This window comes from Rousettus aegyptiacus, unplaced genomic scaffold (assembly GCF_014176215.1).
Source record: "Rousettus aegyptiacus isolate mRouAeg1 unplaced genomic scaffold, mRouAeg1.p scaffold_m13_p_2, whole genome shotgun sequence".
NCBI lineage: Eukaryota > Metazoa > Chordata > Mammalia > Chiroptera > Pteropodidae > Rousettus > Rousettus aegyptiacus.
This window is the reverse complement of record NW_023416295.1, coordinates 96,087,787-96,112,271: the sequence shown is the minus strand read 5'-3', so window position 1 is coordinate 96,112,271 and position 24,485 is coordinate 96,087,787. Positions and strand designations below refer to the sequence as shown.

Sequence of the window (24,485 nt, the reverse complement as noted above, 5' to 3'; positions counted from 1 at the left end):
TGCCCGACCCCACCCCCGGCCCCTGGCCTGGGACCCCCTCCCTCCCGGGATCCCCCGGGATTCCCCACCCCTCCCGCACCGCCGGGGACCCGGCCGGCCTGGCGCGAGTCCTTGTCCGGGACCCTGGCTCGGCCCCAGGTTGGAGGAGCCCGGAACCCGCCCTAGGAGCCACAGCCCAACAGCGGCGGCGGCTGCAGTCTGGAGGTGAGCGGGAGCTGAGGAATGGAGGCTGAGGTCGGGCCTTGGCGGAGTCAGGGAGCAAGGTCTCGGGTGCTGAGGTCAGGGGGTCTAGCAGCAGGGCGCTGGACAAGAATGGAGGTTTGGGGCTACTTGGGATAGAGGAGGTCTGAGTGAGGGTGCAAATTTTTTCTGCATCCGATCCCCTGGCCTGTCCTCACTTTTTTCTCAAAGCATCCTTTGACTTTCCCTGGAAGTTTGACCTCTGTACCCTGTCCAGAGCCTCCGGAGGGTTGGGGTGGCCTACTCTCCTAGGCATACTATGGCTAAGATGAAGATCAAACTGATTCTGCATTAAGACAAGGACAAACCTGCCCACACACTCCCCTTTATCCAGGTGCTCTCACCATTACGCCACACTATCTCCATTCCACCACACCATCTCCATTCCACCATCTTAAAGGACCTTTCTGGTTCTTGAGGACCCTGCAAAGTTTCTCTTGTCAGTATGGGGGTGGAGTCAGAGGAGTCACTCTGGAAGTCTCCTAGGCTACATAGAGTGTTGGTAATGATAGAAAGAGGCTGATCAAAGAGTAGAAAGGAAAATTAGGCCTTAGACCAGAAAGATATCTTTTGGGGCTGGGGAGGGAATAATAGTATCTACTGACTGGTAGGAGAAGGAGGGTGGCTTGAAGAAATACGAGGTGGAAGTAAAACTGAGATTTGAAGGTAGGGGAAACCTAGATATAAAGGAAAGGGAGGAGGCAGAATGGAGAGGGCCTGTGAACTAGAAGTGGATGGCAAATGTCACATGAGTGTGACAGTCATTTTTAGGGAGATATCGGATATCCTAAAAAAAGAGACAGCCCATTCTTTTGTCAAAGTACCTCTAAATAGGATTACATAATTTTACATAATGGTAGAGTATTCTATATATCTGTTAAAATCAACAAAACACAAATTTTTTTAAAGGTACAACTTTTTTTTTAACACTGTAAAACTACCTTAGCATATTGATGGCAGCACATTTTAGTAGTCAGGAGATAAGAACTATAGTTTCAGTTATGGGAAAGAAATTAAATAATACAATTACATCTTGGAAAGTTAAAATATGAATAAGCACATGCAAGTATAAGAATATCACTATATAAATATTTTGCAAATTGTGAAAGAAAAATGTACTTAAAAAAAAAAATCAATGCAAGGATAACAGCCTGCAAAATGAATGGCATTCCTTACTATTATGTAGTGCACAATCTGCACAACGTTACCATGGGCCTTTGGATTGAGCAGTTTCCCTTTTATCCATGAACTGGGGATGGTTTTTTCAGTTGTGTGGCAATAGTATGGTAGTAGTATAATCTGCCTTTCTTCTCTGATTCTATAGGCACTGATCCTTGTATTTATAAATTAAGATGATATAAAAATATAACGGCTCTATCCTAGAATGGATTATGGGATCAGAGTTTTGTCAGGGCTCCTAATTACCAAATGTACTCTTATTCGACCATTCCTGTTCCTACAGTCACTGCCATGATCTGTACTCTAGTAGGCAATAATAGACATTTCTACATCTTTGTATATTTCCCACCTGTTTCTGTAGCTACACATTCTCAAGCTTCCAGGAGATTTTTGGCTGAGTTGACCTACATTCGACCCAGTCTCACTTTCATCACTTACATTGCTTCTGTTTGCTCCAGCTTTATCTTCTTCTTCGGTAGTACTCTTCCCCTTATTGTCTGGGGTCTTTATGAAGGCCCAGGTGCATTCACCTGGGCCTGTGGGCTCATGTTCCTGGTCACAGGAAGAAGAACACCTCTCTAACAGAACCTCCTTCATAAACTAACAGTTCTCTGACATCCTGCTGCTCCTTACGCTTTCCAGGGTCCATGCTTGTGCTTCTCAATGGAGAGTGAAAGCACGGATTCATAATGAAAACCAGCCCCCGTCGGCCACTGATTCTCAAAAGACGAAGGCTGCCCCTTCCTGTTCAAAATGCCCCAGGTAAAACATCAGAAGAGGAGTCTAAGAGGCCCCTTGCCCAGCAAGGGCCTAGTCAAGTGCAGGCCTCCAAGGAGGTGGCAGAGTCCAACTCTTGCAAGTTTCCAGCTGGGATCAAGATTATTAACCATCCCACCATGCCCAACACCCAAGTGGTGGCCATCCCCAACAATGCCAATATCCAGAACATCATCACAGCATTGACCGCCAAAGGAAAAGAGAGTGGCAGCAATGGGCCCAACAAATTCATCCTCATCAGCTGTGGGGGAGCCCCCACTCACCCTCCAGGACCCCAGCCTCAAGTCCAAACTAGCAATGATCCCAAGAGGACAGAAGTGCTCACCGAGACCCTGGGACCAACGCCTACAGCTAAGGATGTGAATCTTCCTAGACCACCTGGAGCCCTTCCTGGGCAGAAATGGGAGAGTTGTGGTATGTGGTCTACAAGGCAAAGGGGTGAGGAGCCCAGCCTTTTCCCTTTGGTGGCAAGGACTAAAGTCAGTCATGTTGATACCTACAATATATAGGCTAGATCTAGCCTGAACCAGGGGAAACTCTTACCTTTCTTCATTCTGAAACTCTGACCCAGATCCTTTGGGCACTGTCCAAAGGGTTGTAATTATCATTTGACATTTCTAATGCCTTTGTATTAGAAAAGGATTTGTCTATTATTTCTATTTATCCTTCCCATTGGATCTTTCTCCATCTTAATAAAGGAGAAAACTTAATCATGAGGAAAAGTGATTTTCTCTGTGTAGATACTCAGTAACTTTTGTAAGGTTGCCTTGACTGATCTCTAAGGCTCAGTGTGGCTCAGATTAAAATACAACTTGAACGATGCTCCTGAATTTCTCCTGATATCTGTAGTGGGACAGAGTACCTGAGAGCCACAATAGATTGGGCATGTATTCCCTGCCCCTAAGGGTAGAGGTCTTGGAGAGGTGATCCCTAACCACCAACTTTGATGAGCCTACCAGACATCAGATCAGGCAGCTAAGTGGCATCTTGGATTGTTTCCCTTCTAGCTGGCAGTGAGGCAGCAGGCTGCACTCTCGACAACAGCTTGACCAACATCCAGTGGCTTGGAAAGATGAGTTCTGATGGACTGGGCTCCTGCAGCATCAAGCAAGAGATGGAGGGAAAGGAGAATCTTCACCTGGAGCAGAGTCAGGTTAAGGTGAACTGTTCTGTCACTCACTAGGGAAATCGGAGCCCATGCAGGGAGCATCTAAGAAGGGAAATGGATCAAGTGGTGTGTGCAGCAGAATTTCCAAGTTCTGGTATTAGCACTTCACTTAGTGCGATTCTGTATAATTTTGAGCTACCTTTCTGCCTGGGATCTTTCTTCTTCATCTGTGGGGAAATTTCCTTGAGGGCAGATTCCTCTGGCTCACTGTATTCCATCAGCACTTTTAATACTCCTCCCCTAGTAAGTATTCTGGAAATAATGAGGTCTTAGTTTGGAAAGCCACTTAAACTTTAAAAGGCATCCCAACACTATGAAAGGAATATAGCATTTTTAACAAAATAGTTTTTTTAGAAGATATATTAATAGCAAATAAAGTGTTAGACGTGAATTTTAAATACTTCGCCAGCAATCAAGATTGATTTGACCCAATTGTGTGGCTTGGGCTTGTTTTTCACAATTGCCACACACCTAGATTCTGTTGTATATACCCTTTAATGATTCATTCCACAGTTTTTAAAACTGAAAGTTTACATGGATGTGTACATAAGTAAACACTGAGCTATTCACTTAAAACTTGTGTGTATACTTTAAAAGTTATTTATGTAAATATATAAATATAATAAATTTATAAGTTTAAATATATAACTTATAAATATGTATATAAATATAATAAAGCTCAATACTTTAAAATATGAATGATCAGATCCTTGCCTAAGACTTAGCCAAATGTGTTTTTGCAGATATTTATCTGTCTTGTACTCTTGGAAATACTTCTCTCACACAAACATTGAAAGGAGATGAGTTTGTTCACATCACATCAGGAGTAGGACTCCAACTAAGACCTAGATCGCTCTTGGCCCCCAGGTCTGAAAAACAGGTGTGGTTTTAGTGTGAAATTAGTGCATTAAGAATCATAATATATACCCAAATTTTCCTGAGAGGTTTCAACTAGCAAAAACCAGACTTCCACTTATTATTGGGCGATGTCTTCATCAAAATGAATGAAGACAGAGAAATGTTTCTACATTTGTTAGAGACTGAACTGGATCATCTCTAAGACCCTTCCTAATCCTAAACTTTTATTCTGTGGAAAAGTGGTCTCAGATGAGTTGTTTCTAATGTGATTTTATAGACTATGAAGTTTCTCTAGGGAATGTTCTTTGAGGGGGGCTGGAGGAGGTCTTCTGATCTCTTCCATGTCGTTCCCTTGTCTCTCTCCTTCTGGCTTCTTACAACCCTCAGGTTGAGGAACCCCCAGGAGCATCAACATCCTGGCAGGACTCTGTGTCTGAGCGGCCCCCGTATTCTTACATGGCCATGATACAGTTCGCCATCAACAGCACGGAGAGGAAGCGCATGACCTTGAAAGACATCTATACCTGGATTGAGGACCACTTCCCTTATTTTAAGCACATGGCCAAGCCAGGCTGGAAGGTACTATGTCCCATAACAATCAAAGTCGAGGTCACAAGCCCAACAGTTTGTCTACGCTATCTTTTGGATTATGACTTGATCTGCTGAATCTAGGCAAAATCATCAATAAGAGTTCTACAGCCACTTCACCTGTCACTTCTTAAGGTTTATGGTGACCTCAGTGTAGCACTGAGCTCACTTTTGTGCTACATTGAACAGTAGCTGGAGTGACTAAGTAGCTCTGTGAGAAGATTTTTTTTTTTTTTTTAAATGCTGTCTGTGAGCCTCATGATTCATCTCCTCTAATGTCACATACTATCTCTAGAAGGCAGGGATTTTCTCTTCATTTTATTCATGGGAACACAATGCCTGGGAGTCATTACAACTCATACTATGATGTCAGAGCCACAACTCAAGTCCTCTGACAGATACTCAACTCCAAGCCAAAGGTTTTTCGTTTTGTTCTCCCCACAGTGGAACTTTTAACTTCACATTCCTACCTCAACTAAATTTCCTAGTTTCTTAATTTCTTTACTCCTATCTTATCAGTTATTGCTTCACAGTCTCACTCCTTTTTCCTAGCCCCTGACAGCTCTCCATGTCTTTAACACCAACCTAAAGAATGGCGCCGGCCTTAATCCCAGTAGGATAGATGGGTTTGTGGCTGAGGTGGACAGCTCTGCAGCAAGGAATTCAGGGAGAGTTGGTACACTTGACAAAGCCTGTACTGGGTAGTGGGTGAAACCTGAGGCCAATTTCCCCTTAGGAATATCATAGGTGATGTTTCTGAAGCTAAAGTAGCTGTTAACTGTTGTCTTTCTCTTTCAGAATTCCATTCGCCACAACCTCTCTCTCCATGACATGTTTGTTCGAGAGACATCTGCCAATGGCAAGGTTTCCTTTTGGACCATTCACCCCAGTGCCAATCGCTACTTGACCTTGGACCAGGTGTTTAAGGTGAGTGTCCTGGTTTCTTATAAATGGGGCTAGAGCTTGAGGTAATAGCATCTATTTCAAGAGGAAACAAGTCATCCTTGTATTGATCATATTGAATCAGGGCAGAGTTAGAAGCCAGCCAGCCCATGAGAGATTTGCATATAACTCACTGAACTAAGTACAGTTGACAAACACCAAATGACAGACTTCAGTGCTAAACTAAGCCATGGACAGGACCGCTCTGATCCAAATAGAGGACTTCCCAGGGCAGTGTTTCCCTAACTGCCCTGTGGATAACAACTGCCTGGAATGCTTGTTAAAATATGGTTTCCCAGGCCCCTTTCTTGGGGCTTCCGATTCAGTGGGTCCTGGATGCGCCCAGAAATAATGTATTTTTAACCAGCACCTCAGGTGATTCTTACAGAGAAAGTCTGAGAACCTTGTTTTAAAAAAGCCCTTCTTTAGGCTGGAGACCAGAAACTAAGCCAGCAGACAACTTTTTAGAAGCAGTTGTTTTGGGATTTCAGAGTGCCCGTTCATTGCTGCTAGCTATAACCATTCTCGTGGGAGGGACAGTTGTCCACGGCGACCCTCAGCATCAGTCAGGAATAGCTGTTTTTCCCAATGTGGTCAGAGCGATTGACCGTGCTGGTGGTAATTTCATCTTATTTCTCTCCCACACTGCCTGACCGCCACCAGCCACTGGACCCAGGGTCTCCACAATCGCCCGAGCACTTGGAATCAGTAAGATTCTTTCCCTCTGGCTCGGGGCTTGACCTTGTTTTTTTCTTTCATTGCTCAGCATGGCTTTAGTGGACAGGGATAAGACACTAAGCAGGGGAAGGGAGCCTGTGGCCATGTGGCTGCCAGCCCTAAATGCAGAATACCCTGAGCTTCTGGGAGTGAGGAAATTTGTCACTGCCACGTCACCTCCTCAGGAGGAGGGCTTATGCCCATTTCTCCTCCCCCTCACATGGGCTTCATGCAGGTGCACTGAGCAGAGCAGGCATGGCAGGAGGATATGCTCCGGGCTTGGTGTGAGGCAGCAACCACAGTACACAACACAGGCCTGACAGGTGGCTGTGTTTTCTCTCACTTTTCACCCTGACTTTTCTTTGCCACTCAGAACTACATGTTTTAGCATCCCCTGGGGGTGGTGAGGACACATGGATGAGGTGCTAGGACCATCCTGCCACTGTACATCTGTGTGCTGTCCACCTTTTTTCACTAGGCTTTGGTGGCAGTGCTCACCTGCATCTTCCCAGAGTGGCTTATGTTTCTGGGCTGTCGGTTAGCTCAGTGCATGGTACCAGAGCAGCCCGTGGGTTCTCCCACCTTCTCCCCTGCCTTATTAACCCAGGTTTCTTTCTCTCTCTGCCACACACAGCAGCAGAAACGACCCAATCCTGAGCTCCGCCGGAATGTGACCATCAAAACTGAACTCCCACTGGGCGCACGTTAGTATGGAAGAGTGGGCATCAGGCCTATTGCTTGTTCTGGAGGCATACCTTCAGGGGATCAGACTCTGGGATTCTGTACCTAGCTCAAAGGGATCTGAACCCAGAGGAGAGCACAGGTCCTGGGACAGAGAAGGGGTGTGTGCTGGAGCCCTGCCCCTCATCTTTCTTATTTCTTCTTAGGGCGGAAGATGAAGCCACTCCTACCCCGGGTCAGCTCATACCTGGTGCCCATCCAGTTCCCAGTGAATCAGCCACTGGTGTTACAGCCCTCGGTAAAGGTGCCATTGCCCCTCGCAGCTTCACTCATGAGCTCAGAGCTTGCCCGCCATAGCAAGCGGGTTCGTATTGCCCCTAAGGTGAGTGGCTTCTATTTTTCTCTGAGGATTAAACGTGTTGGACCTTTAGCTTGCAATACACTCTGCCAAGTTCCTTGAGAAGCATAAATACAACATCGCATATACAAAGTAAAACTTAATGGCATTATGAAAGCTAAGAAAGAATTTGGATTATAGTGCAAATGGGCTCAGACAGCCCATAAATACCTGATGAGTTTATAAGAATTCAGATGAAGTGATTATGATAGATGGGCTGGGATGGTTGAGGAAGAGTTTGCAAGGGAAGTAGAAAGAAGTGGATTTGGATAAGCAGATGTGGAGAAAGTATAGAGGCAGGAAATGCCAGTTTGCACCCAGCAATAGTGGAGTGAATGGGTCAGTCTAGCTCAAGGTTTCTCAGTCTCAGTACCATTGACATTTAGGGCTGGATAATTCTTTGCTGGCTGTCAATTAGCACACAGATGTACAGTGGCAGAATGGTCCCGGCCCCTCACCCATGTGTCCTCACCACGCCCAGGGGATGCTAAAGCATGTATCTCTATGAGTGACAAAGGAAAGTCAGGGTGAGCAGTAAGAGCAAACACCGCCACCTGCCAGGCCTGTGTCGTGCACTACAGTGCTGTCCTGTGCACTGAGGGATGTTTGGTGGCATTCCTTGTCCCTCCCCACTAGATGCCAGGAGCACCCCGTACCCCTAACCCATGTGACAATTAAAATGTCTCCAGACATTGGGATGGAATCACCCCTGGTTGAACATCATGGTCTAGTTTGAGGGGAAGGCAAGGAGGATAACTTAAGACCATATTGCGATGGGCTACCAAGTCTGGACTAAACCCTCTAGAGACAGTTTAGAGAGCAGGAGCTGACCTGTAACAAGGTAGGGAGAAGGTCCCCTCCGCCTTCACTGAGATAGAAATAGCATGGGCCCTTAGAGTTGAGAGAGACTTGGGTTCACTTTTATTTTATTTTTTCTTTTTAAAAAATATTTGTAAAATATTCATAAAATTATACTCATGACTATATATAATTTTACATACATGCACTAATGCGATTGTAGCATTATATTATTTTTGTTTTAATGCAGTCTTTTCCCCCCTTTTCTTTTTGCCTCCCCTCCATTTCCCTTCCCCCCACCTTCACTCACATCACCCCTGCTCCCCAAGATAACCCATGTTGACAGTTTAGTATATTTTCTTCCATATTTCATACATGCTCTTAGTATAATAGACATACATATATAGCTGTAGCCATTTTATATAAGCAAAACACACAACATTGAAAATGGGATCATATCACATACACTTTTCTGCCTCATGGAAATTATTCCAAGTCACTTGGCATAGCTCTAATTCATTGTCTTTTAATGGCCACATAATAGTCCATGGTATGGCTATGCCATAATTTTTCCGCCCATTCCACTTTATGGGCACATCTTTTTTCTAGTTTTTTGGCCTTATGAACAACATTGCAATAAATACCTTTGCAAGTACTCTTACGAGTGCTTTTATTTCTATTGGATAGAGTCCCAGACATGAGATTGCTGATTAAAGAGGTATTTTAAAATTTACTAAATATTGCTAGATTGCTTTCCAAAAAATCTGGTAATTCACATTTCCAGCAGCAAGATATGACATAACCTATGTATTTGCCAACAATTGTTATTATTAATCTTTTTAATTTTTACCCATCTAAGGTCCATAAATGATATCTTCATAAATAATTTCATCTTTCTTTGCTTACCAGTAAATGTGAACACCTTCTCATTATATTTGCTCACTTGGGATTATTCACTGTGAGATGCTTATTTATAGACATTGCCCATTTTCCTACAAGGTTTTGTTGATAATTTGTGAGAGTTCTTCTTTATTAAAATATTAACCTTCTGTCTTTTAATGCTGAAGATATTTTTTTACTTTTATTGTTTGTTTCTTAACTTTGGTTATGGTATCTCTCACCACAGTAAGATTTTAAATGTTTATATAGTCAAATATATCTCTCTTCTCTTTTACAGCTTCTGGGTTTCCAGTCTTGCTTAAGAAGGTCACCCCCACCCTCAGATTGTACATGTAGTCTCCTAGATTCTCTTTCAGGATTAGTATGGTTTTAATTTTTCTGTTATCTTTGTATATGGTATAAAATAGGCATCCAATTTTATTTTGTCTCAGATAGATAATAATTATGCCAGCACCATATTAAATGCTCTCTTTTCCCCCCGAAATTGAACTACCGCATTCACCATATATTCTCGTATTTAATGGCTTTTAATACTTTAAAAAGACAAAAAGAGGATGATTACCAGCATGTCACTTTTTTTAGTCATGATCTTGTGTCCCGCCTGGTGACTGGGTTGAATTTCGAGGCTTCAAGAGTTTCCTTCCACCTTGTCCCTGCTTCCCTTCCAGGTGCTGCTAGCTGATGAGGGGGTAGCCCCTCTTCCCGCTGCAGGACCAGTGAGAGAAGAGAAACTCCTGCTTGAAGAAGGGCTGTCTCCTATGCTTCCCGTTCAGTCCATCAAGGAGGAAGAAATCCAGCCTGGGGAGGAAACGCCACACATAGGGAGGCCCATCAAGGTCGAAAGTCCGCCCTTGGAAGAGTGGCCCTCGCCATGCCCGTCTGTCAAAGAGGAGCCATCTCAGTCCTGGGAGGACTCGTCCCACTCTCCCACTCCAAGGTCCAACAAGTCCTACAGTGGGCTCAAGTCCCCAGCCCAGTGTGTCTCTGAAATGCTCGTGATTAAACGAAGGGAGAGGAGGGAGATGAGCCGGTCTCGAAGGAAACAGCACCTACTACCTCCCTGTGTGGATGAGCCTGAGCTGCTTTTCTCAGAGGGTCCTGGGACTTTGCGACGAGCCACAGAGTTCGCTCTTCCCTCAGAGTCTTCCGCACCCCTCTCCCAGCTTGGCTACTCCCAGGGGGAGGGAGGACCTTTTAAGACACCCATTAAGGAGACGCTGCCTATCTCTTCCACTCCGAGCAAATCAGTCCTCCCCATGACCCCCGAATCCTGGAGGCTCACACCCCCAGCCAAAGTTGGGGGGCTTGATTTCAGCCCAGTACAAACCCCCCAAGGTCCCTTTGGTCCCCTGCCTGACTCCCTAGGGCTGACAGATCTCAATACCACCCCACTGAAAAGTATCCCCCTCTTTGACTCACCCCGAGAGCTCCTCAATTCTGAGCCCTTTGACCTCACCTCTGACCCTTTTGGTGGCTGTTCCCCCTCAGATATGGAGGTCCCCAAACCAGGCTCCCCTGAGCCACAGGTTGCCAGCCTTTCAGCCAACCGTTCCCTGACAGAAGGTCTAGTTCTGGACACAATGAATGACAGCCTCAGCAAGATCCTGCTGGACATCAGCTTCCCAGGTCTGGAGGAGGACCCGCTAGGCTCTGACAACATCAGCTGGGCTCAGTTCATTCCTGAGCTACGGTAGAGACCTGACCTTACCCTAGCTGCTCAAGCTGCCCACTCTTCAGGGCACTTGTGTGGCTGGGCTGTCCAAGGGCTCTGATTAAGGACAGCAGGCAGAGACTGTCCACTCCTTTAGCCCCACTTTGCCTGGTTATGTTAAGGCAGATGTCACGCCATAGCTGCCACTGGGCTCTCTGTAAGCAGCAAGACCCTGGTGACTGGTCTCTGTGCTACCCTGTGCTCCCCAAGAGAATCTGATTCCTCACTCTCCCTGCTAGAGCTGAAGGGTGCGCATAGCAAAAGCAAGGGTGAAAAGAGGTTAGGAACTTCCCAAACTACATTCCATGCCCAGCAGTCTCATGTTCCCTGCTCCTTACAGGATAATATTCTCCAAATTATCCTCTGATTATAAATGTAAGCTTATTTTCTTAGAGCATTATCTAGAGGCTGCTAGAGGTGGGTAGGATGACAGCAGTTTATTTGCTTCTGTTCCTTGCTTTTAGTTCCTAGAGAAGGGGGGACCTGCAATGCACAGTTTCTTCCAGCCCCAAGGTACCTACCTCAAGGGTTCTTTACCATAAGCACCCAGACAAGCAGATCTGCTTGCCAGGATCCCTCTTATTGCCCCTCTCACCTACATCCCTCCCCATGTTTCCAAGTCAACTTCCCTGCAAGAAGTAATCCTGGTAAAAAGGTCTTTTGTAATGGGTCAGGAGTTGAATTGGGGATGGGGAATGGATGCATCTGAAGCACAGGGTGTGGGTTCCCAGATATGCACTCATGAGATGTTTCTCTGATAATGTCCCTAATCATGCCAGAGAGATGACTAGCATTGATGAGAACTTGGCCTAAGGCTTGAGAAAGGGCCCTGACCTGCCTGGCTTCCTTAGCTCGTACCGCCGCTTTGCAAAGAGCCACCCTAGACCCCAGCTCACCACATGCATGTGAGCCAGCTCAAGAACACTACTGTAACCACTACTCAATAAAATCCGGGGTGGAAATGCTGGTCTCGGGTGTGTTTGTGTCTGGTCCCTAAGGCATAAGGAGGTACTGGAAAAGAAAGTGGGTGATGATGAAGATGGTCACAGGCAAGAGGCAAGGCCTGAAGGCAACATAAAGACGCACTGACTGGAGAGTGCAAGGGGCTTTAGGAGGGCCATTTCCCATGTCTTGCACAGGCGCAGCATTGCTAACATAGAAACTGGCAGCTTTTCTAGTGCTGTGCCTGAAAAGCCGGTCCCCAGTAAGGGAAAGGCCTACATAGGAGCAGACCTCCCGGAACATTAGCAAAGGATGGGCCCACTTACAGGTGCCTCATGACCACCTCTGCCCCCAAACCAAGACCTGGAAGCCAAGCTGCTCTGCTTTTTTACCCAGGCCTTTCCTGGCAAGTGTCCAGAAACAGATGCTGTTACCATCATTTGCAGTCAGAACTTATGAGTCCCATCTCCTGGCTGTCTCACCTGAAGCTGTCAGGGCCCAAGGGACTGATGAGCCCTCCTCCCTGCGTCACCACCCAGGAAGCATCGCCATAGCAACCCTGGCAGCAAACAATGCTGCCAGTAAGGTCTTCTCTACAAAGCTGCCCCTCCTGGCAATCAGGCCCAGAAGAAGAATGGCCTATAACCCACAAAGATCACTCAGAGGGCAGAATGATCCATCCCTTACCAGAAAACCTTTCCTGCAGGTAGGCAGCAGGGCTCCATCTCAGAGCCTAGTGGCTGTTCCGCTGTGTGTGCGGCAGGGGGGGGGGGTAAGTTGCAGGGAACCATGCTTTCTCCAGGACAGCAGATCTGGCCCATGAACTCTCCACCATCTTCTTATCTTAGTCCTATGATACCGTAAACATAGAGCTTAGAATAGAGGAGAGGAGATGCTTGGAATTACATCTTGTAGGCCCACCCACTGAGTGGTCACAAAGGAATGACTGAGGTAGGTGGTTGGGCCCAAGAAACAGGTGAGTTTGGGGAACCAGAAAAGTCCTAGGAGTGGACTGAAGGGAGAGGCATTTCCAGAGAGCATAATACGAGTAGTGCAGACTGATGGTCAAAGTCCCAGCTCTAACACTTACTCTCTTGGCACTACGGGTGAGTCATTTACCCCCACCACATCTTGCTTTTTGCATCATTGGGATGGGGACCATAACACCACCTGCCCATAAGATTGTGAGGGCTAAATGACATGTGGATCAGTATTTAGCACAGTGTCAATACATATTAACTACTGTTTATTTCCTGGGGGGTAATGTGCAGAAAAGGGGAGGGACCAACATTCTAGATGCTTTCTATACGTGCTTGCATTTTAACGAGAAGTGAGGGCAACACACCAATGACAGAGGAACAAGTAATAGGAAGAGTCCAGGGTAGAAAAACACTCAGGCTCCATTCTCTGGAGAAAGATTTCCCTCTACACTTGGCTTTGTAAGGGATGTTTTCCCTCAGGATTTCCTCGGGCCCTCTTAGGAGCACTAGTTCCTGAGCAGGAATGTGGGGGCACCAGAATAGAGAGGACACGTTTAGGTAAGAAGCGAAGAGTGGAGGAATTCACCTTGAGGAAAGAGGATGGGAAATCAACCGCAAACCTAATTGATGGAAAGGGCACAAAAGATAAGAAGTCCATGAGAATAACACAGAATCGTCATAACTTCTGACTGACAAGGTGGAATGGAGACATGGCTCCGTGCCAAGCTGTCAGTTTTCTGATGAGAATCCTGGGTCTGGAGGAGGCTGGCAGCTTGTTCCTCTGCAGCTCCTCCTGGGAAGGAGAGGCAGAGTGCCCACCAGAGTCCCTTCATCTCTCCGTAGATGTTCCAGGCCAGTGAGTCCCTTCCGGCACACCACACACGGGCTCAGCGTGAGTTCCTCCTCCCCAGTGAGCCCTGGAAATTGCCTGGCTTCACCCGGCAGGCCTACCACCAGCTGGCCCTGAAGCTGCCACCCCGCACAGACACGAAGTCCAGGGTGCACCAACGACTAATCCATCCTTGGAAAGGGGCAACCGAGCACACCTGGGGATTTCACACATGGCTTGATGTGGGGCGCTTGCCAGCCACCTTTCCCACCAGGCCCGACAGGCCCTATGACAGCAATGTCTGGCGCTGGCTGACGAACTCCAGGGCCCGCTGCCAACCCCCAGCAGAACCCCTCATCCCGCCTCCCTCCTGGATGGGTCAAAACAGCCTTCTGACCTTCATCAGCTATACCCCTATCTTCTTGGATGCGAATAGGAAGAACCAGACGATTTTCAGGACCGCGAAGGAACTAAAAGAAGTGGAGAGACTCAAGCTGAGGAGTGAAGCAAGGGCACCTCCGCTAGACACCAGTGGCAACATCCTGCCCCCACAGAACTTCAAGAAGTAAGAGGCACTCCTTCCTCAGAGAGCTGACCCACCAACCAGTGTTCAGGTGACCCCTCCCTCTCTCTGCTTCCTTTTTCTGATATCTAATTTGATACTCTAACCTTTCTACCCCTAGTCACCTGAAAACTAAACTCCGTTCTGAATGCAGCTGGAGGCAAGGGAAGGACAGCCAGGGGAGGGGCTCCATTATCTCCATAAAATTAGAGGGATACAACTACATACTTAACACCTACCTGCTAGGCCCTGGGGAGACTGAGAAATGTCATTCAGTCCCTGCCCTTCAGGAGCTTAAGGAAGGCAGATATCTACATACTTGGAAATAGAACTATCAATGCCAGACCAGGTGCTAAGAGCCCAAAGAGTGACACAGAGGATGTCAGTTATTAACGGAAAGAGCTGAGAGCTGGATTCGGAGGCTTGGGTTAAAAATCCAGACTGCGTCACTTGGGCAAATTGCTTAGTTCTTCCAGACTCAATTCCATGGTTGATAAAATGGGGATGGTAAACACCAATGGGTGAAGATGAAGTGGGTTAATGAGTAAGCGAAAGCACTAAACAAACAAACAAAAAATAGCAGATGTTATTACAGAAATTCAGAAGGGGGAGAGAAGGATTGCTGTGGGCTGGAGCGTCCCCCCAGCAAGAAAACGAATGAGGACTCGAAAGGTAGGGATTCTTCAGAAAGGCAAAAAGGAGGAGCTGGAAGACTGACGTGTGAGCAGAGATAGGAATGTGAAAAAAGCTATTCGAGAACCCTGCAGCTATCCCCTTGCTGGCCATCGTGGGAACTCACAGATATTGCCATACTGGGTCCAGCCCAGGAACTGAGAATAAGTGGCCGGAAAGGGGGAGAGAAATAAGGACAGAATGTCAGTCCCAAGGGCATTAACAGAAGTATTGAAGGTTCTTAGAAGGGGAGGCTGTGGAGATATGTAATCTTAAAAAAAAAAAAAAAAAAAAAAGCCAACAGTTGGCATTTTTGAAATTTGAGAGACAATTATTTAGGACCTTGGTTTCTCTCTACCATCACTACAATGAAGATCATTGATGGCTAATATGTGCCCACACTAGGTGTGCAAAAATGAGGGAGACTTAGATGGTTCCTCAAAAGAAAAACAACTCAGTCAAATGATAGTGCCAGATGTTGTTCTAATCACTCTAGCTATATTATTTAATCCCCCTACTCCCTCTGAATGGATACTATTATTATCAACCCCATTTCATGGATAAGGCATCTGAAACACAGAGAGGTCAACTATCTGCTCATAGTCACACAGCCAGTGAGTAACAGCGCCAGGATTTGAACGGAGGGAGCTCAGCTCCAGAGCTGCATTCTTATTCACTCTGCTCTTGTCTGGTTGGGGAATCAGACAAGTGCACAGCCACTTCCAATATAATGTTCTATAAAGGCAGCATAAGAAAAATGCAATTAGCCATAAGAAGAGCTCAGCACAGCACCTAGCACGCAGTAAATGGTGTGTGACGGCAGGAGCAGCGTGGTCTCTGGAGTCAAGTGGGTTGGACTCTACCTAGCTCCGCTGCAAACTTGCTGTGTACAGCCTTAACTTTTTAAAACTCTTTGAGCCTCACTTTCCTCAAGTATGTATTAGAGATGTACCTGGTTCCATGCAGGGTTGTTAGAAGTTTCAAAGGCATGGGTCTCAAAGTTTTGCTGTTCACAGAGGAGGAGGCATTTGAGTGGACCTTGGAGGAGGTGTACAAGTTCACCAGGTGGGAACGAGAAAGAGTGATGAAAGCAAAGGCCCACCCAGCCCTGTCATTCCTTTTGAGCAGCTCCGTAAGGGGTTAGATTAAATTGTTAAATGTGTTTAATTTAATTTAATTTGTTTAAGGTTTTAGAGACAAGGTCTAAGCTTCAAGATGCATGTGATCTTGCTGGAAAAGAGAACATTTACCTATAAACTCAGCCGTTCCCAACTCTAATAGTCATTAGAATCACTTGGGCCTCTGTAGAAAAATGTTGAAGTTTGAGCCCTACCCGGGAGATTCTAGCTTACTGGATGTGGCCTGGGGAGCAGTCTGGGAGCTACTATTTTTGAAAAGCTCCTGAGGGTGATTCTGATGTGCAGCCAGGCCTGAGAACCACTAGTATAACCCAAAGACAGCAAACAGGAGGATATCTGCTGAACTAGGTACAAAGCATGTTGAACCACAGGAAATTTGCTGCTATTCAACTATGGTTTTTAAAAAGCCAGTTTCCCACTGCAGAACCTAATGCTACAGGCCTGTAGAAGAGAGAGCCAACAGACCAGGTGTCAGAAGGCAGCAGGTCAGAGCAGGAAGGCTCTTGGATAGCAAGCATCCTGTTCACAAGTGATGAGAAGAGCACTTGTGCTGAGTTCGCTCTTCCCACGGGTATGGCGTTAGTGGAGGAGATGGGACTTGAAGGATAGTTGGAATCTGGATAAAGATATTATAAACACAATTATTTCAGCCTAATGCCAAACACACATGCAGGATGCAGGCCATTTGGAATAGATTAATATGCAATTAGGGGAAGAGATGAAAAGGATTCCCTACAGCCCAATCGCTCACTAGCTTGTGGAAGGTAGCCTCACGCTTTCCCTTCTCACCCCTTCCACCATGCCCGATTTCTCCCTTGACCTCCCTGTTCTCTTCACACCCCTTCCCCACAACAGGTACCGACACATCTCGGCTGGTGGAAGGTTTGAACCCTTTGGCTTCCAGCTCCTGCCCAACCCACTTCCCAATGATTTTGCCAGGAGCTGGCCCTGCCCAAACCCTCTGCCTCATTACCAGGAGAAGGTGTTAAAGCTGGCCTTGCTGCCCAGTGCGCCCCTGAGCCAGGACCTCGTGAGGAATTATCAAACCCTGATAGAGGACCGGATTGCCTTGCCCCTCCACTATCTCTCCAAGGCACAACCCAGCAAAGCCTTAGTGAGGAAGAGAAAGAGAAGACCTGGCCACACCTAGAAAACCTCCCAGATGGGCGAGGACCATGGTGAGCACACAGACCTGCAGCCTCCAGTGTTCTCAACTAAGCGCCTTCAGCATGAAGCCTTTGGGGTGACTGAAGGACTCTAGCTTTTGCAGAACACATCCTCTCCACCATCCCCTCAACCTTGAGCCACCTCTGTAGCTCAGGCTCCTCAAGATTCTACTGCAATCAAATTGTTATCTGTCTTCCTTGGATAGCTCTTTCATAGCAGATGGGATGCCTGTGGGGTGGGTAGAGCAGAGAGAGCAGAGGGGGATTCAGTTCCTAGGGACAGAAAGAGGAGTAGGAAGGAAGAAGGTGTGTATGTTGGTGGGGCGGGGTTGAGGGGAGCGCTGCTCAGGGGTAGAGGTGGGTAAGAAGAATTTACCTCTACTCACATTGCGCATTTGAATAAGACTGGGATTAGTCAAGGTACAGGAAGCTTCTTAAGCAAAAATAACCACAATTCCAACCCTCCCTGGACCATGTGATGTCTGGGCAAACACCAGAAGCAACTCTGCAGGTCCTACGAAGGGTTGGGAAGGAGCAGAGGCCAGGCCAAGGCTGTTGCTGGAGAATGGAAGAGTCAGATCTGAGAAAGCTGACCAGGCCTCCAAGGAGGGACAGGAGTAGAGCAAAGTAGAGTCAAGGTAAAGGTCAGTGTGGTCCCTCCAGAGCATTACCTTAGCGCCTTGGGCCTGAGCAGCAGTTGACCCCAGATGCCTCAGCTTTTACGATGAGGTGCCAGGGACAAGTGGCCTAAAGTGGAGGCAGGCAAATCACACCGGTCAGAAAGGTGATTACCTTTGCTGGAGTAGAGATTGGGTCAGGAGAGCCTAAAAGGGGCTGAGTGGAGGTAGCGGTGAGGAGGTGGCTAGAGAGGGAGCCCCTTGTTCCAGTCGCACCCCAAGTTGGTGATCTTTCTTAGCGAGGCTTTTCCTGGCCTTCTGCCCACTCCCTCTTTGTCTCCACTTTTCTCAAGCCTTGCAGGCACCTGGGAATCGAAACAGAACCAGGGTTCTAGCCCTGGTTAACCGGTAACCAGCTCTGTGACCTTTGGGAAGGTTATTGTTCCCTCAGGCTTTTAGCTTTCTCATTTGCACAGTGGGAACCACTAGAGTATAAATAAAATCATATCAGTTAAGTACCTGTAACGTTTCTGGTACATTGCAGACCCTCCATAAATGAAGCTATGAACATTATTCCTAGAATAAAATAATAAATGGATGGAGCATTATTCATTCATAGAAAAGAATGAAGTATTGATCTACGCTACAATGTAGATGAACCTTGAAAACATCATGCTGAGTGAGAGACACCAGAAAAAGCCACATGTGTGATTCTGTTTATATGAAATATCTAGAATAGGCCAATCTATAAAGACAGAAGGTAAACTGATAGTTGCCAGGTGCTGGGGGAGGGGGGAATGGAAACTGTTTAATGGGTTCGGGGTTTACTTCTGGGGTGATGACAATATTTGGGAACTAGATAGAAGTGAAGGTTGTATAACAACATGAATGAACAAAATGCCACTGAATCATATACTGTAAATGGTCAATTTGATGTGAATTTCACTTCGATGAAAAATAATTATAATAAACAAAACATATGGAAAATGTTTCCAAATGTCCTTATTGTTGCAAATCTATAATTCTATTCAATGGTCCTCTTTGCCACCTCTCTCCATGCCGTGCATGTAGGGTTAGTGGGGAGGACCAGAGCCAGGGGTGCAGGAGGATTTCCCGAGTTCTCCAGAAAAGCACCGGGGCTCAGGATATACCCATTCTTCCCACTCTGGATTAGGAATGCTAGTGGAAAGGAGGCAGTCCCTTTACCTACATGTTAGGAGGTCCTGACATGTCAGAGTTGGGCAGGCCATTAAAAAAACAAGTCACGCTCACTCAGTGTTTAGATGGGAAGCCGAGGCCCAGGGAGAAGGCCACCAGGTCCAGCCGCCCCTGGCCTCCTGGTGGTAGAACAGGAGGCACAGGGCTGGGAGCTAGGACTGCAGGGTCTGTGTTGTCATCCTGCTTCTCAGGCTAATTGCCCATGATGCCAGGGTTTGTCGCCTCCAAGTGAGAGGCCCAAGGGATACTTAGAGGGTTGATATCAAGATTTGGGGGGCAGAAAGAAGGAGGCCATTGGACTTTTTCAGAGAACGCTGCCTACACTCTGGCCTGGGCCTCAAGGAAAGCAGAACGGCAAGCTGCACTTACAAGGACTCCCACCTTGGCAGACCCAGACCACCAGAGGGACGTCCACACCATCCACCCCTTTCCTGCTCTGCTCTCTGGACACCAGCTGTCTTCCTGCTGGCAGGAAGACTACAATATTATCAGGGGGCCCTCTTGTCTAGTGGCCAGCCAGACATGTGGAAGTAAGACACCTGAAATTCCTGAACTCCAGTAGACCCTGGAGTCCTGGGGGACAACAATAGCACATCCAGATGTCCTCCTGGGCCTGGGGACTTTTGTAATCCCCATCTCAGCCTGTCATCAACCATGAACACCACCGCTCGCCCATGCCCTCCCACATACCTAATGAATACAGTATTCTTGAAAGTCTTTTGTGGGGTGGAGTTGGGGATCCCTATAACCTGGGTTTACCTTAAAGACCTGTTGTCTCACCATAACTTCTGAGAGTAGATTTGAGAGGGAGACAGGGGTGGACACCCCTCCCTGACATATACCCCGCATGCCACTCCACAGAACATCCTAGATTCTGCTGAATGCCACAAGCTTCACAGACCCCAATTAATCCCAGCACAGAGGCCTTCAGAGCCACTTCTGGGTCAACCCCTCCCCTTCCATAACTTCTCTTTCCCTATCCCTGTGGTTGGTCTCATGAGCTGGGTTGCTGAAATGCTGGGGGCCTAGAGAATATTTGGGAGTCTGTGAGTGTTGGAAGCTATGGGGGCTGGAAACCCCTGAGGGGTGCCGGTCACTTTGTCAATCATGATCCTCGGTCTTTATTCTTCGCCTGGCTGCCTCTCATCTAACTGCTGTGCCTCAAAAAGCTCCATCACCCTCCCTGAGACGGCAAATCAGAGCCAAGATCATCTCTCCAGCCTGCCCTAAACTTACTTCCCACCTTTCCTAGGACATTCTCGCCTCTCGTTTCTACCCATTGCTGACTTGCTTGCTTAAGCCCTTTGTCTTCGTGCTTCTCATCCACCTTTGAGCCCTTTTCTAGTTGTACTGTCCACTGAGCCACGTACAGGTACTCTTTTCATTATACCATGTAAGTAATTGCTGCTGCCTATTATTCCATTTAGTCCTTTCTGCAGCTATTCACATGGTTGCTCATCTCTGGTTAGTCTCCAGACAACAAACACACTCTTTGCAGGTGCCAGGGCAGCCCCTCACAAATGCTATATACTTGTAAGATAATGCTGGTACTTCTTGCCATTGTTCAAATTCTAAGGTAGAAATTTTGATGTGGCTTCTCTTAGCCCACTGTCATTTTCACTGGTTGTTCACTGAATATGGACACTAGGTATCATGATATGGTTCCTAGGTAATAGTCAGTGACTCCTTAAGCATGAGAAAGTAGAGGTCATGTGCAGGGGTACAAAGGGCAGGCCCACAGCTTAGGTAAAGAGAAAGAAAAAAAATGGAAGGAGATTGAAACAGGAATGAAAGATAAACACAGGAGGGAAGAAGAGAAATGCTGGAGCCAGAGGAAAGGTGAAACAGGAGTGTCTGTCAGAGCTTAAAATTCCAGAATATTTAGAAGGAGTTGAGAAACTTTGCCAGATTCTCTGAGCATACCTGCAGAATAAAGATGAGGGTACAGGGCCCAGGAGATAAGAGGAACTGGCAAATAATGGAGGCTGAGTAGAAAGGGCGATTGCCTTTGAGTGAGTGCCTATGGCATCTGCTGGATTCTGTGATTGAAAAAATCGGGTGGCGAGCTCAACAAGCTGTTCCAGTGTCTCGTCACCCGAGTAGCTGGGGGAACAGTGGTGTGTTTCTTCCTAAACGTCTTGTTGAATGCTTCATTCAACAAATTCTGTGTAAGAGGAGAAAGAGACAAACAAACACAAAAACTACGCTGGCATAGCCTAGGATCTAGTCGGAAGATGGACAAGTAAAAATTTAAAATAGTGTGAGAAATATGCAACTGGACATCTGATCTAGTTGTACTGAGAGCAAAGGGGAGTGGCGTCTAAGTCAGAGTGTGTGTGTGCATGTGCAAGCATACACATGTATTATATGTATGTACCGTTCCCAAATGACAGCAAATATTTACTCAACACTAACAACGTGTTACACAACGTTTTGAGAGCTTTTCATAAATCAACCCATTTAATCTTTCACAACAGTATGAGGCAGGTTCCATTATGATCTCCATTTTAGAGATGAGAAAACTCTTAACCCTTTTGCTATTTTGCTTTTCATTTAAACTTCACAGGAATTCCACAAATTACATGTACTTTCAGTTTTACAGATGAGGAAGTAGATTCCAAAATTTTAAGCACTTCACCCAAAGACACCCAGTTAGTAAAATAACTGAGTTGGAATATTTGACCAAGGTTGTCTGAGTTTAATATCCTGTGTTAAGTCTTTACCATCCTATAGTAGAAAAAAAAAATCTAGTGGCAATATAAAAAGTTGCCTTAGCCTGGCAGTCTTTGGAAGATTTACCTTTGGGGGTGAAGGTAGGGTGATAAATTTTCAAAACTGGCACAGACCTCCTGGAACCCTTGCTGGACCAGAGAATTCTGGAAGACGGCTTCATTCCTGTCTTTAGCAGATCTGACAGAGCCAGGGGAAAGTCTGAAATAGAACTGTTTGCCCTTAACCCTCCCTGGGCTCAAGGGAGTTGTTTGTCTAGCTTTGAATAACCCATTCTGTGAAGAATATTCTGGGAATTTCCTTATGTGGCAGGGCATTTGACTGGATGATCTCACTGTGCCAAATGAATTCTCTTTCCCATCCTACCATCAGACATAAGAATTGGCACTATTCAGCCTTGAAGATGAATATTAAGAAGAAAAGGCATAAAGATTTTTAAAGGCATGAAAGATTATATCGGGAAGGTGGGAACCAGTTCATCTGCATCTCTACTGTGGCCTGACAAGGAGAGATTCTGAATATAGCTATAGGGATTTAGATTAGCTATAAAGAACTTCCTGATAACCTTGAAGAGATTCTAGAGTAGATTATATCAGGTTTGAGGAAAGGAGCTGTAAATCTATTGAAAAAGGTGCTGTCTAATAGAAATGTAATAGAGCCATATATGTAACTTTGAATTTTTTATTTGCCATAGTAAAAAAGTAAAAACACAGGTTAATTTTCATATTTTATTTAACCCAATAGATCCAAAATATTCACAAAATAATGTAATCAATGTAAAAATGAGATATTTCACATTGTTTTTTGTATTGTTTTCAAAATCCAGTGTATTTTACAACACATCTCAATTCAGACAAGCCACATGTCAAATGGTTGATAACTGTATGTGGCTAGTAGCTGCTATGTTGGTTAGCACCAGTTTAGAATTGCTAATGACTGCCAGACACCCAGTGGCAAATACAATGTGTAGTCTGGTTTTATCTAAAGGCAGAAAGTTCTCTAGAAAACCTGAGGGCCTATGAAAGTGAAGGTCAATGAAAACTTACCCTTTGAAGCCCTCTCAGCCTTTCTCATTGCAAGAAATATAAAGACCCCATCACCCCCCGGCAATTCTTAGAACCCATTCAGCAGTGTTCTGTGTTTTCTTTCAGTAGGGAGAACCCTGACTCCCTCGAGTCTGTCAGATTTAGTGTTTTGGGGGGTGTTAACCCAGGTGGGAAGAGCGCTGTGCTCAGGAAAACACGGAAAAGCATTCCATCCTGGAGTAGACATGTAGCTCCATTCTCTCTACCGCAGGAGACAACGCTCCTTATCCCAGTCTGTCTTGCTTGGTGACTGGTCATGACAGGCAGCAGGAGCCAGGTCGGACAGAGTGGGTAGAGAGGATCAAATCTACCCTCTGTCTGGAGTGCAGTATAAGACATAAGCACTGTCCTGGCCTAGCCTCTCTTACCTGCACTATTTCGAGTTCTCTCTCTGCAACACACTTCTCCAGGTACCTGCATGGCCCTGTCCCTCACCTTGTTCTCACCCCTGTACGATGCCGTCATTTGCTCTCAAAGAGCCACCCGCTCAGCCCCATTGCTCCCTTTCACTTCACCCAGTTTTATTTTTATTCATTATTTACCACTACCTGACATTATAAATTTGGTCGTTTATTGTTTGCCTTCCCCATTAGAATATGAACTCCATGAAGGCAGAGAATTCATCTGGTTCACCACTGTACACTCAGGGTCTAGCTCCAAGTCTGATGCATAGCAGGTCCTCAATAAATATTTTTTGACTGAATTCATTCTAAAAGGAAAACTTGTTCTAATTCAGAAGAGAACCAATGCAGTGAGGGAGCATTATTGTACTTCCTTTTTTTTCTCATAAAATTTCTGAATTTGGATCCATTCACTTCAACATCTACATGAACCACAAGATGAAATAAATGTAAGAAATTAGATACTTTCCAAGTGTCTTAGAAAGGAAAACTTCTGCTTCCCTTATTTTTTTTACAATCTAGAATGGTTTAATCTTCTTTAATAGTGTTCCTGGAAGTTTTCTTCCTCTACATCTAATCATTAGAGCTCAATGTCAATGTAGTTATTCCTTATGAATGAATTTGTTTGGTGAATTCTATAACCATTCAGTTAAAAAATAATGAGGGGCAGGAATTGAGGTGAATTATGGGTAAAGACAGACAACCCAGCTGAGGTTACAAACTGGCCTCAGAACATTCCCTGGCATTCTTCACTATCCTATCAAAGGGGTTTCTTTAGCCCCTGAGGTACAAGAGCTCAGAACTTTGTATTACTAGAACATTCCCATTTGCACTACGACTTGCTAAAGAACAAATTTACAAAGGAAGAAACCAAAGAACACAAAAAGGCAAAAGACAGTAGTATCCTTACCCCTGAGTCCCACCCCAAGATGGTGAGAGAGATGGTAAGATAGTATTAGTTTGGACCGAAGAACACAGGGGACGACTCAGCTCCTTTTCCACAGCTACATTCCAGAGAATGACATTTCCTGAGCACGAGTGCTTCCCAGGGCCAGGCAACAAAGGCCTTATCAGACAGACTAGAGAAGAGGAGCTGATGTCCCCAACCTCACCCCATTGAAAACCTAAACTCTTCCCTGGGGTGCAGTCTACAGACCTACGTGCACCTGAGTCCTGAGACATCCCATC

At 46.0% G+C, this 24,485-nt stretch overlaps 2 protein-coding genes across 9 annotated transcripts; both read left to right on the top strand.

Annotated features, from left to right (window-relative positions):
• Positions 1–8: 8 nt before the first annotated feature.
• On the top strand, positions 9–11,922 carry FOXM1 (forkhead box M1). 7 transcript variants are annotated; one of them, XM_016130141.2, is made up of 9 exons: positions 9–204; positions 2,062–2,610; positions 3,204–3,355; positions 4,610–4,801; positions 5,609–5,737; positions 6,416–6,460; positions 7,104–7,173; positions 7,357–7,532; positions 9,914–11,922. In XM_016130141.2, the coding sequence occupies exons 2-9, from the start codon at positions 2,109–2,111 to the stop codon at positions 10,937–10,939; spliced, it is 2,292 nt and encodes a 763-aa protein (XP_015985627.1). In that variant the 5' UTR covers positions 9–204; positions 2,062–2,108; the 3' UTR covers positions 10,940–11,922. The 7 variants fall into 7 exon arrangements, with proteins under 7 accessions (XP_015985627.1, XP_015985626.1, XP_015985625.1 ...); XM_016130140.2 differs by having other exon boundaries at positions 2,062–2,634; positions 3,204–3,349; XM_016130139.2 differs by having other exon boundaries at positions 2,062–2,634; positions 7,107–7,173.
• A 463-nt stretch (positions 11,923–12,385) lies between these two features.
• On the top strand, positions 12,386–18,615 carry TEX52 (testis expressed 52). 2 transcript variants are annotated; one of them, XM_016130111.2, is made up of 3 exons: positions 12,386–12,604; positions 13,722–14,272; positions 16,936–18,615. In XM_016130111.2, the coding sequence occupies exons 1-3, from the start codon at positions 12,533–12,535 to the stop codon at positions 17,228–17,230; spliced, it is 918 nt and encodes a 305-aa protein (XP_015985597.2). In that variant the 5' UTR covers positions 12,386–12,532; the 3' UTR covers positions 17,231–18,615. The 2 variants fall into 2 exon arrangements, 1 of the variants encoding a protein (XP_015985597.2); XR_004955804.1 differs by lacking the exons at positions 12,386–12,604; positions 13,722–14,272 and adding an exon at positions 14,875–14,941 and having other exon boundaries at positions 16,936–17,040.
• The last annotated feature ends 5,870 nt before the right edge of the window (positions 18,616–24,485 follow it).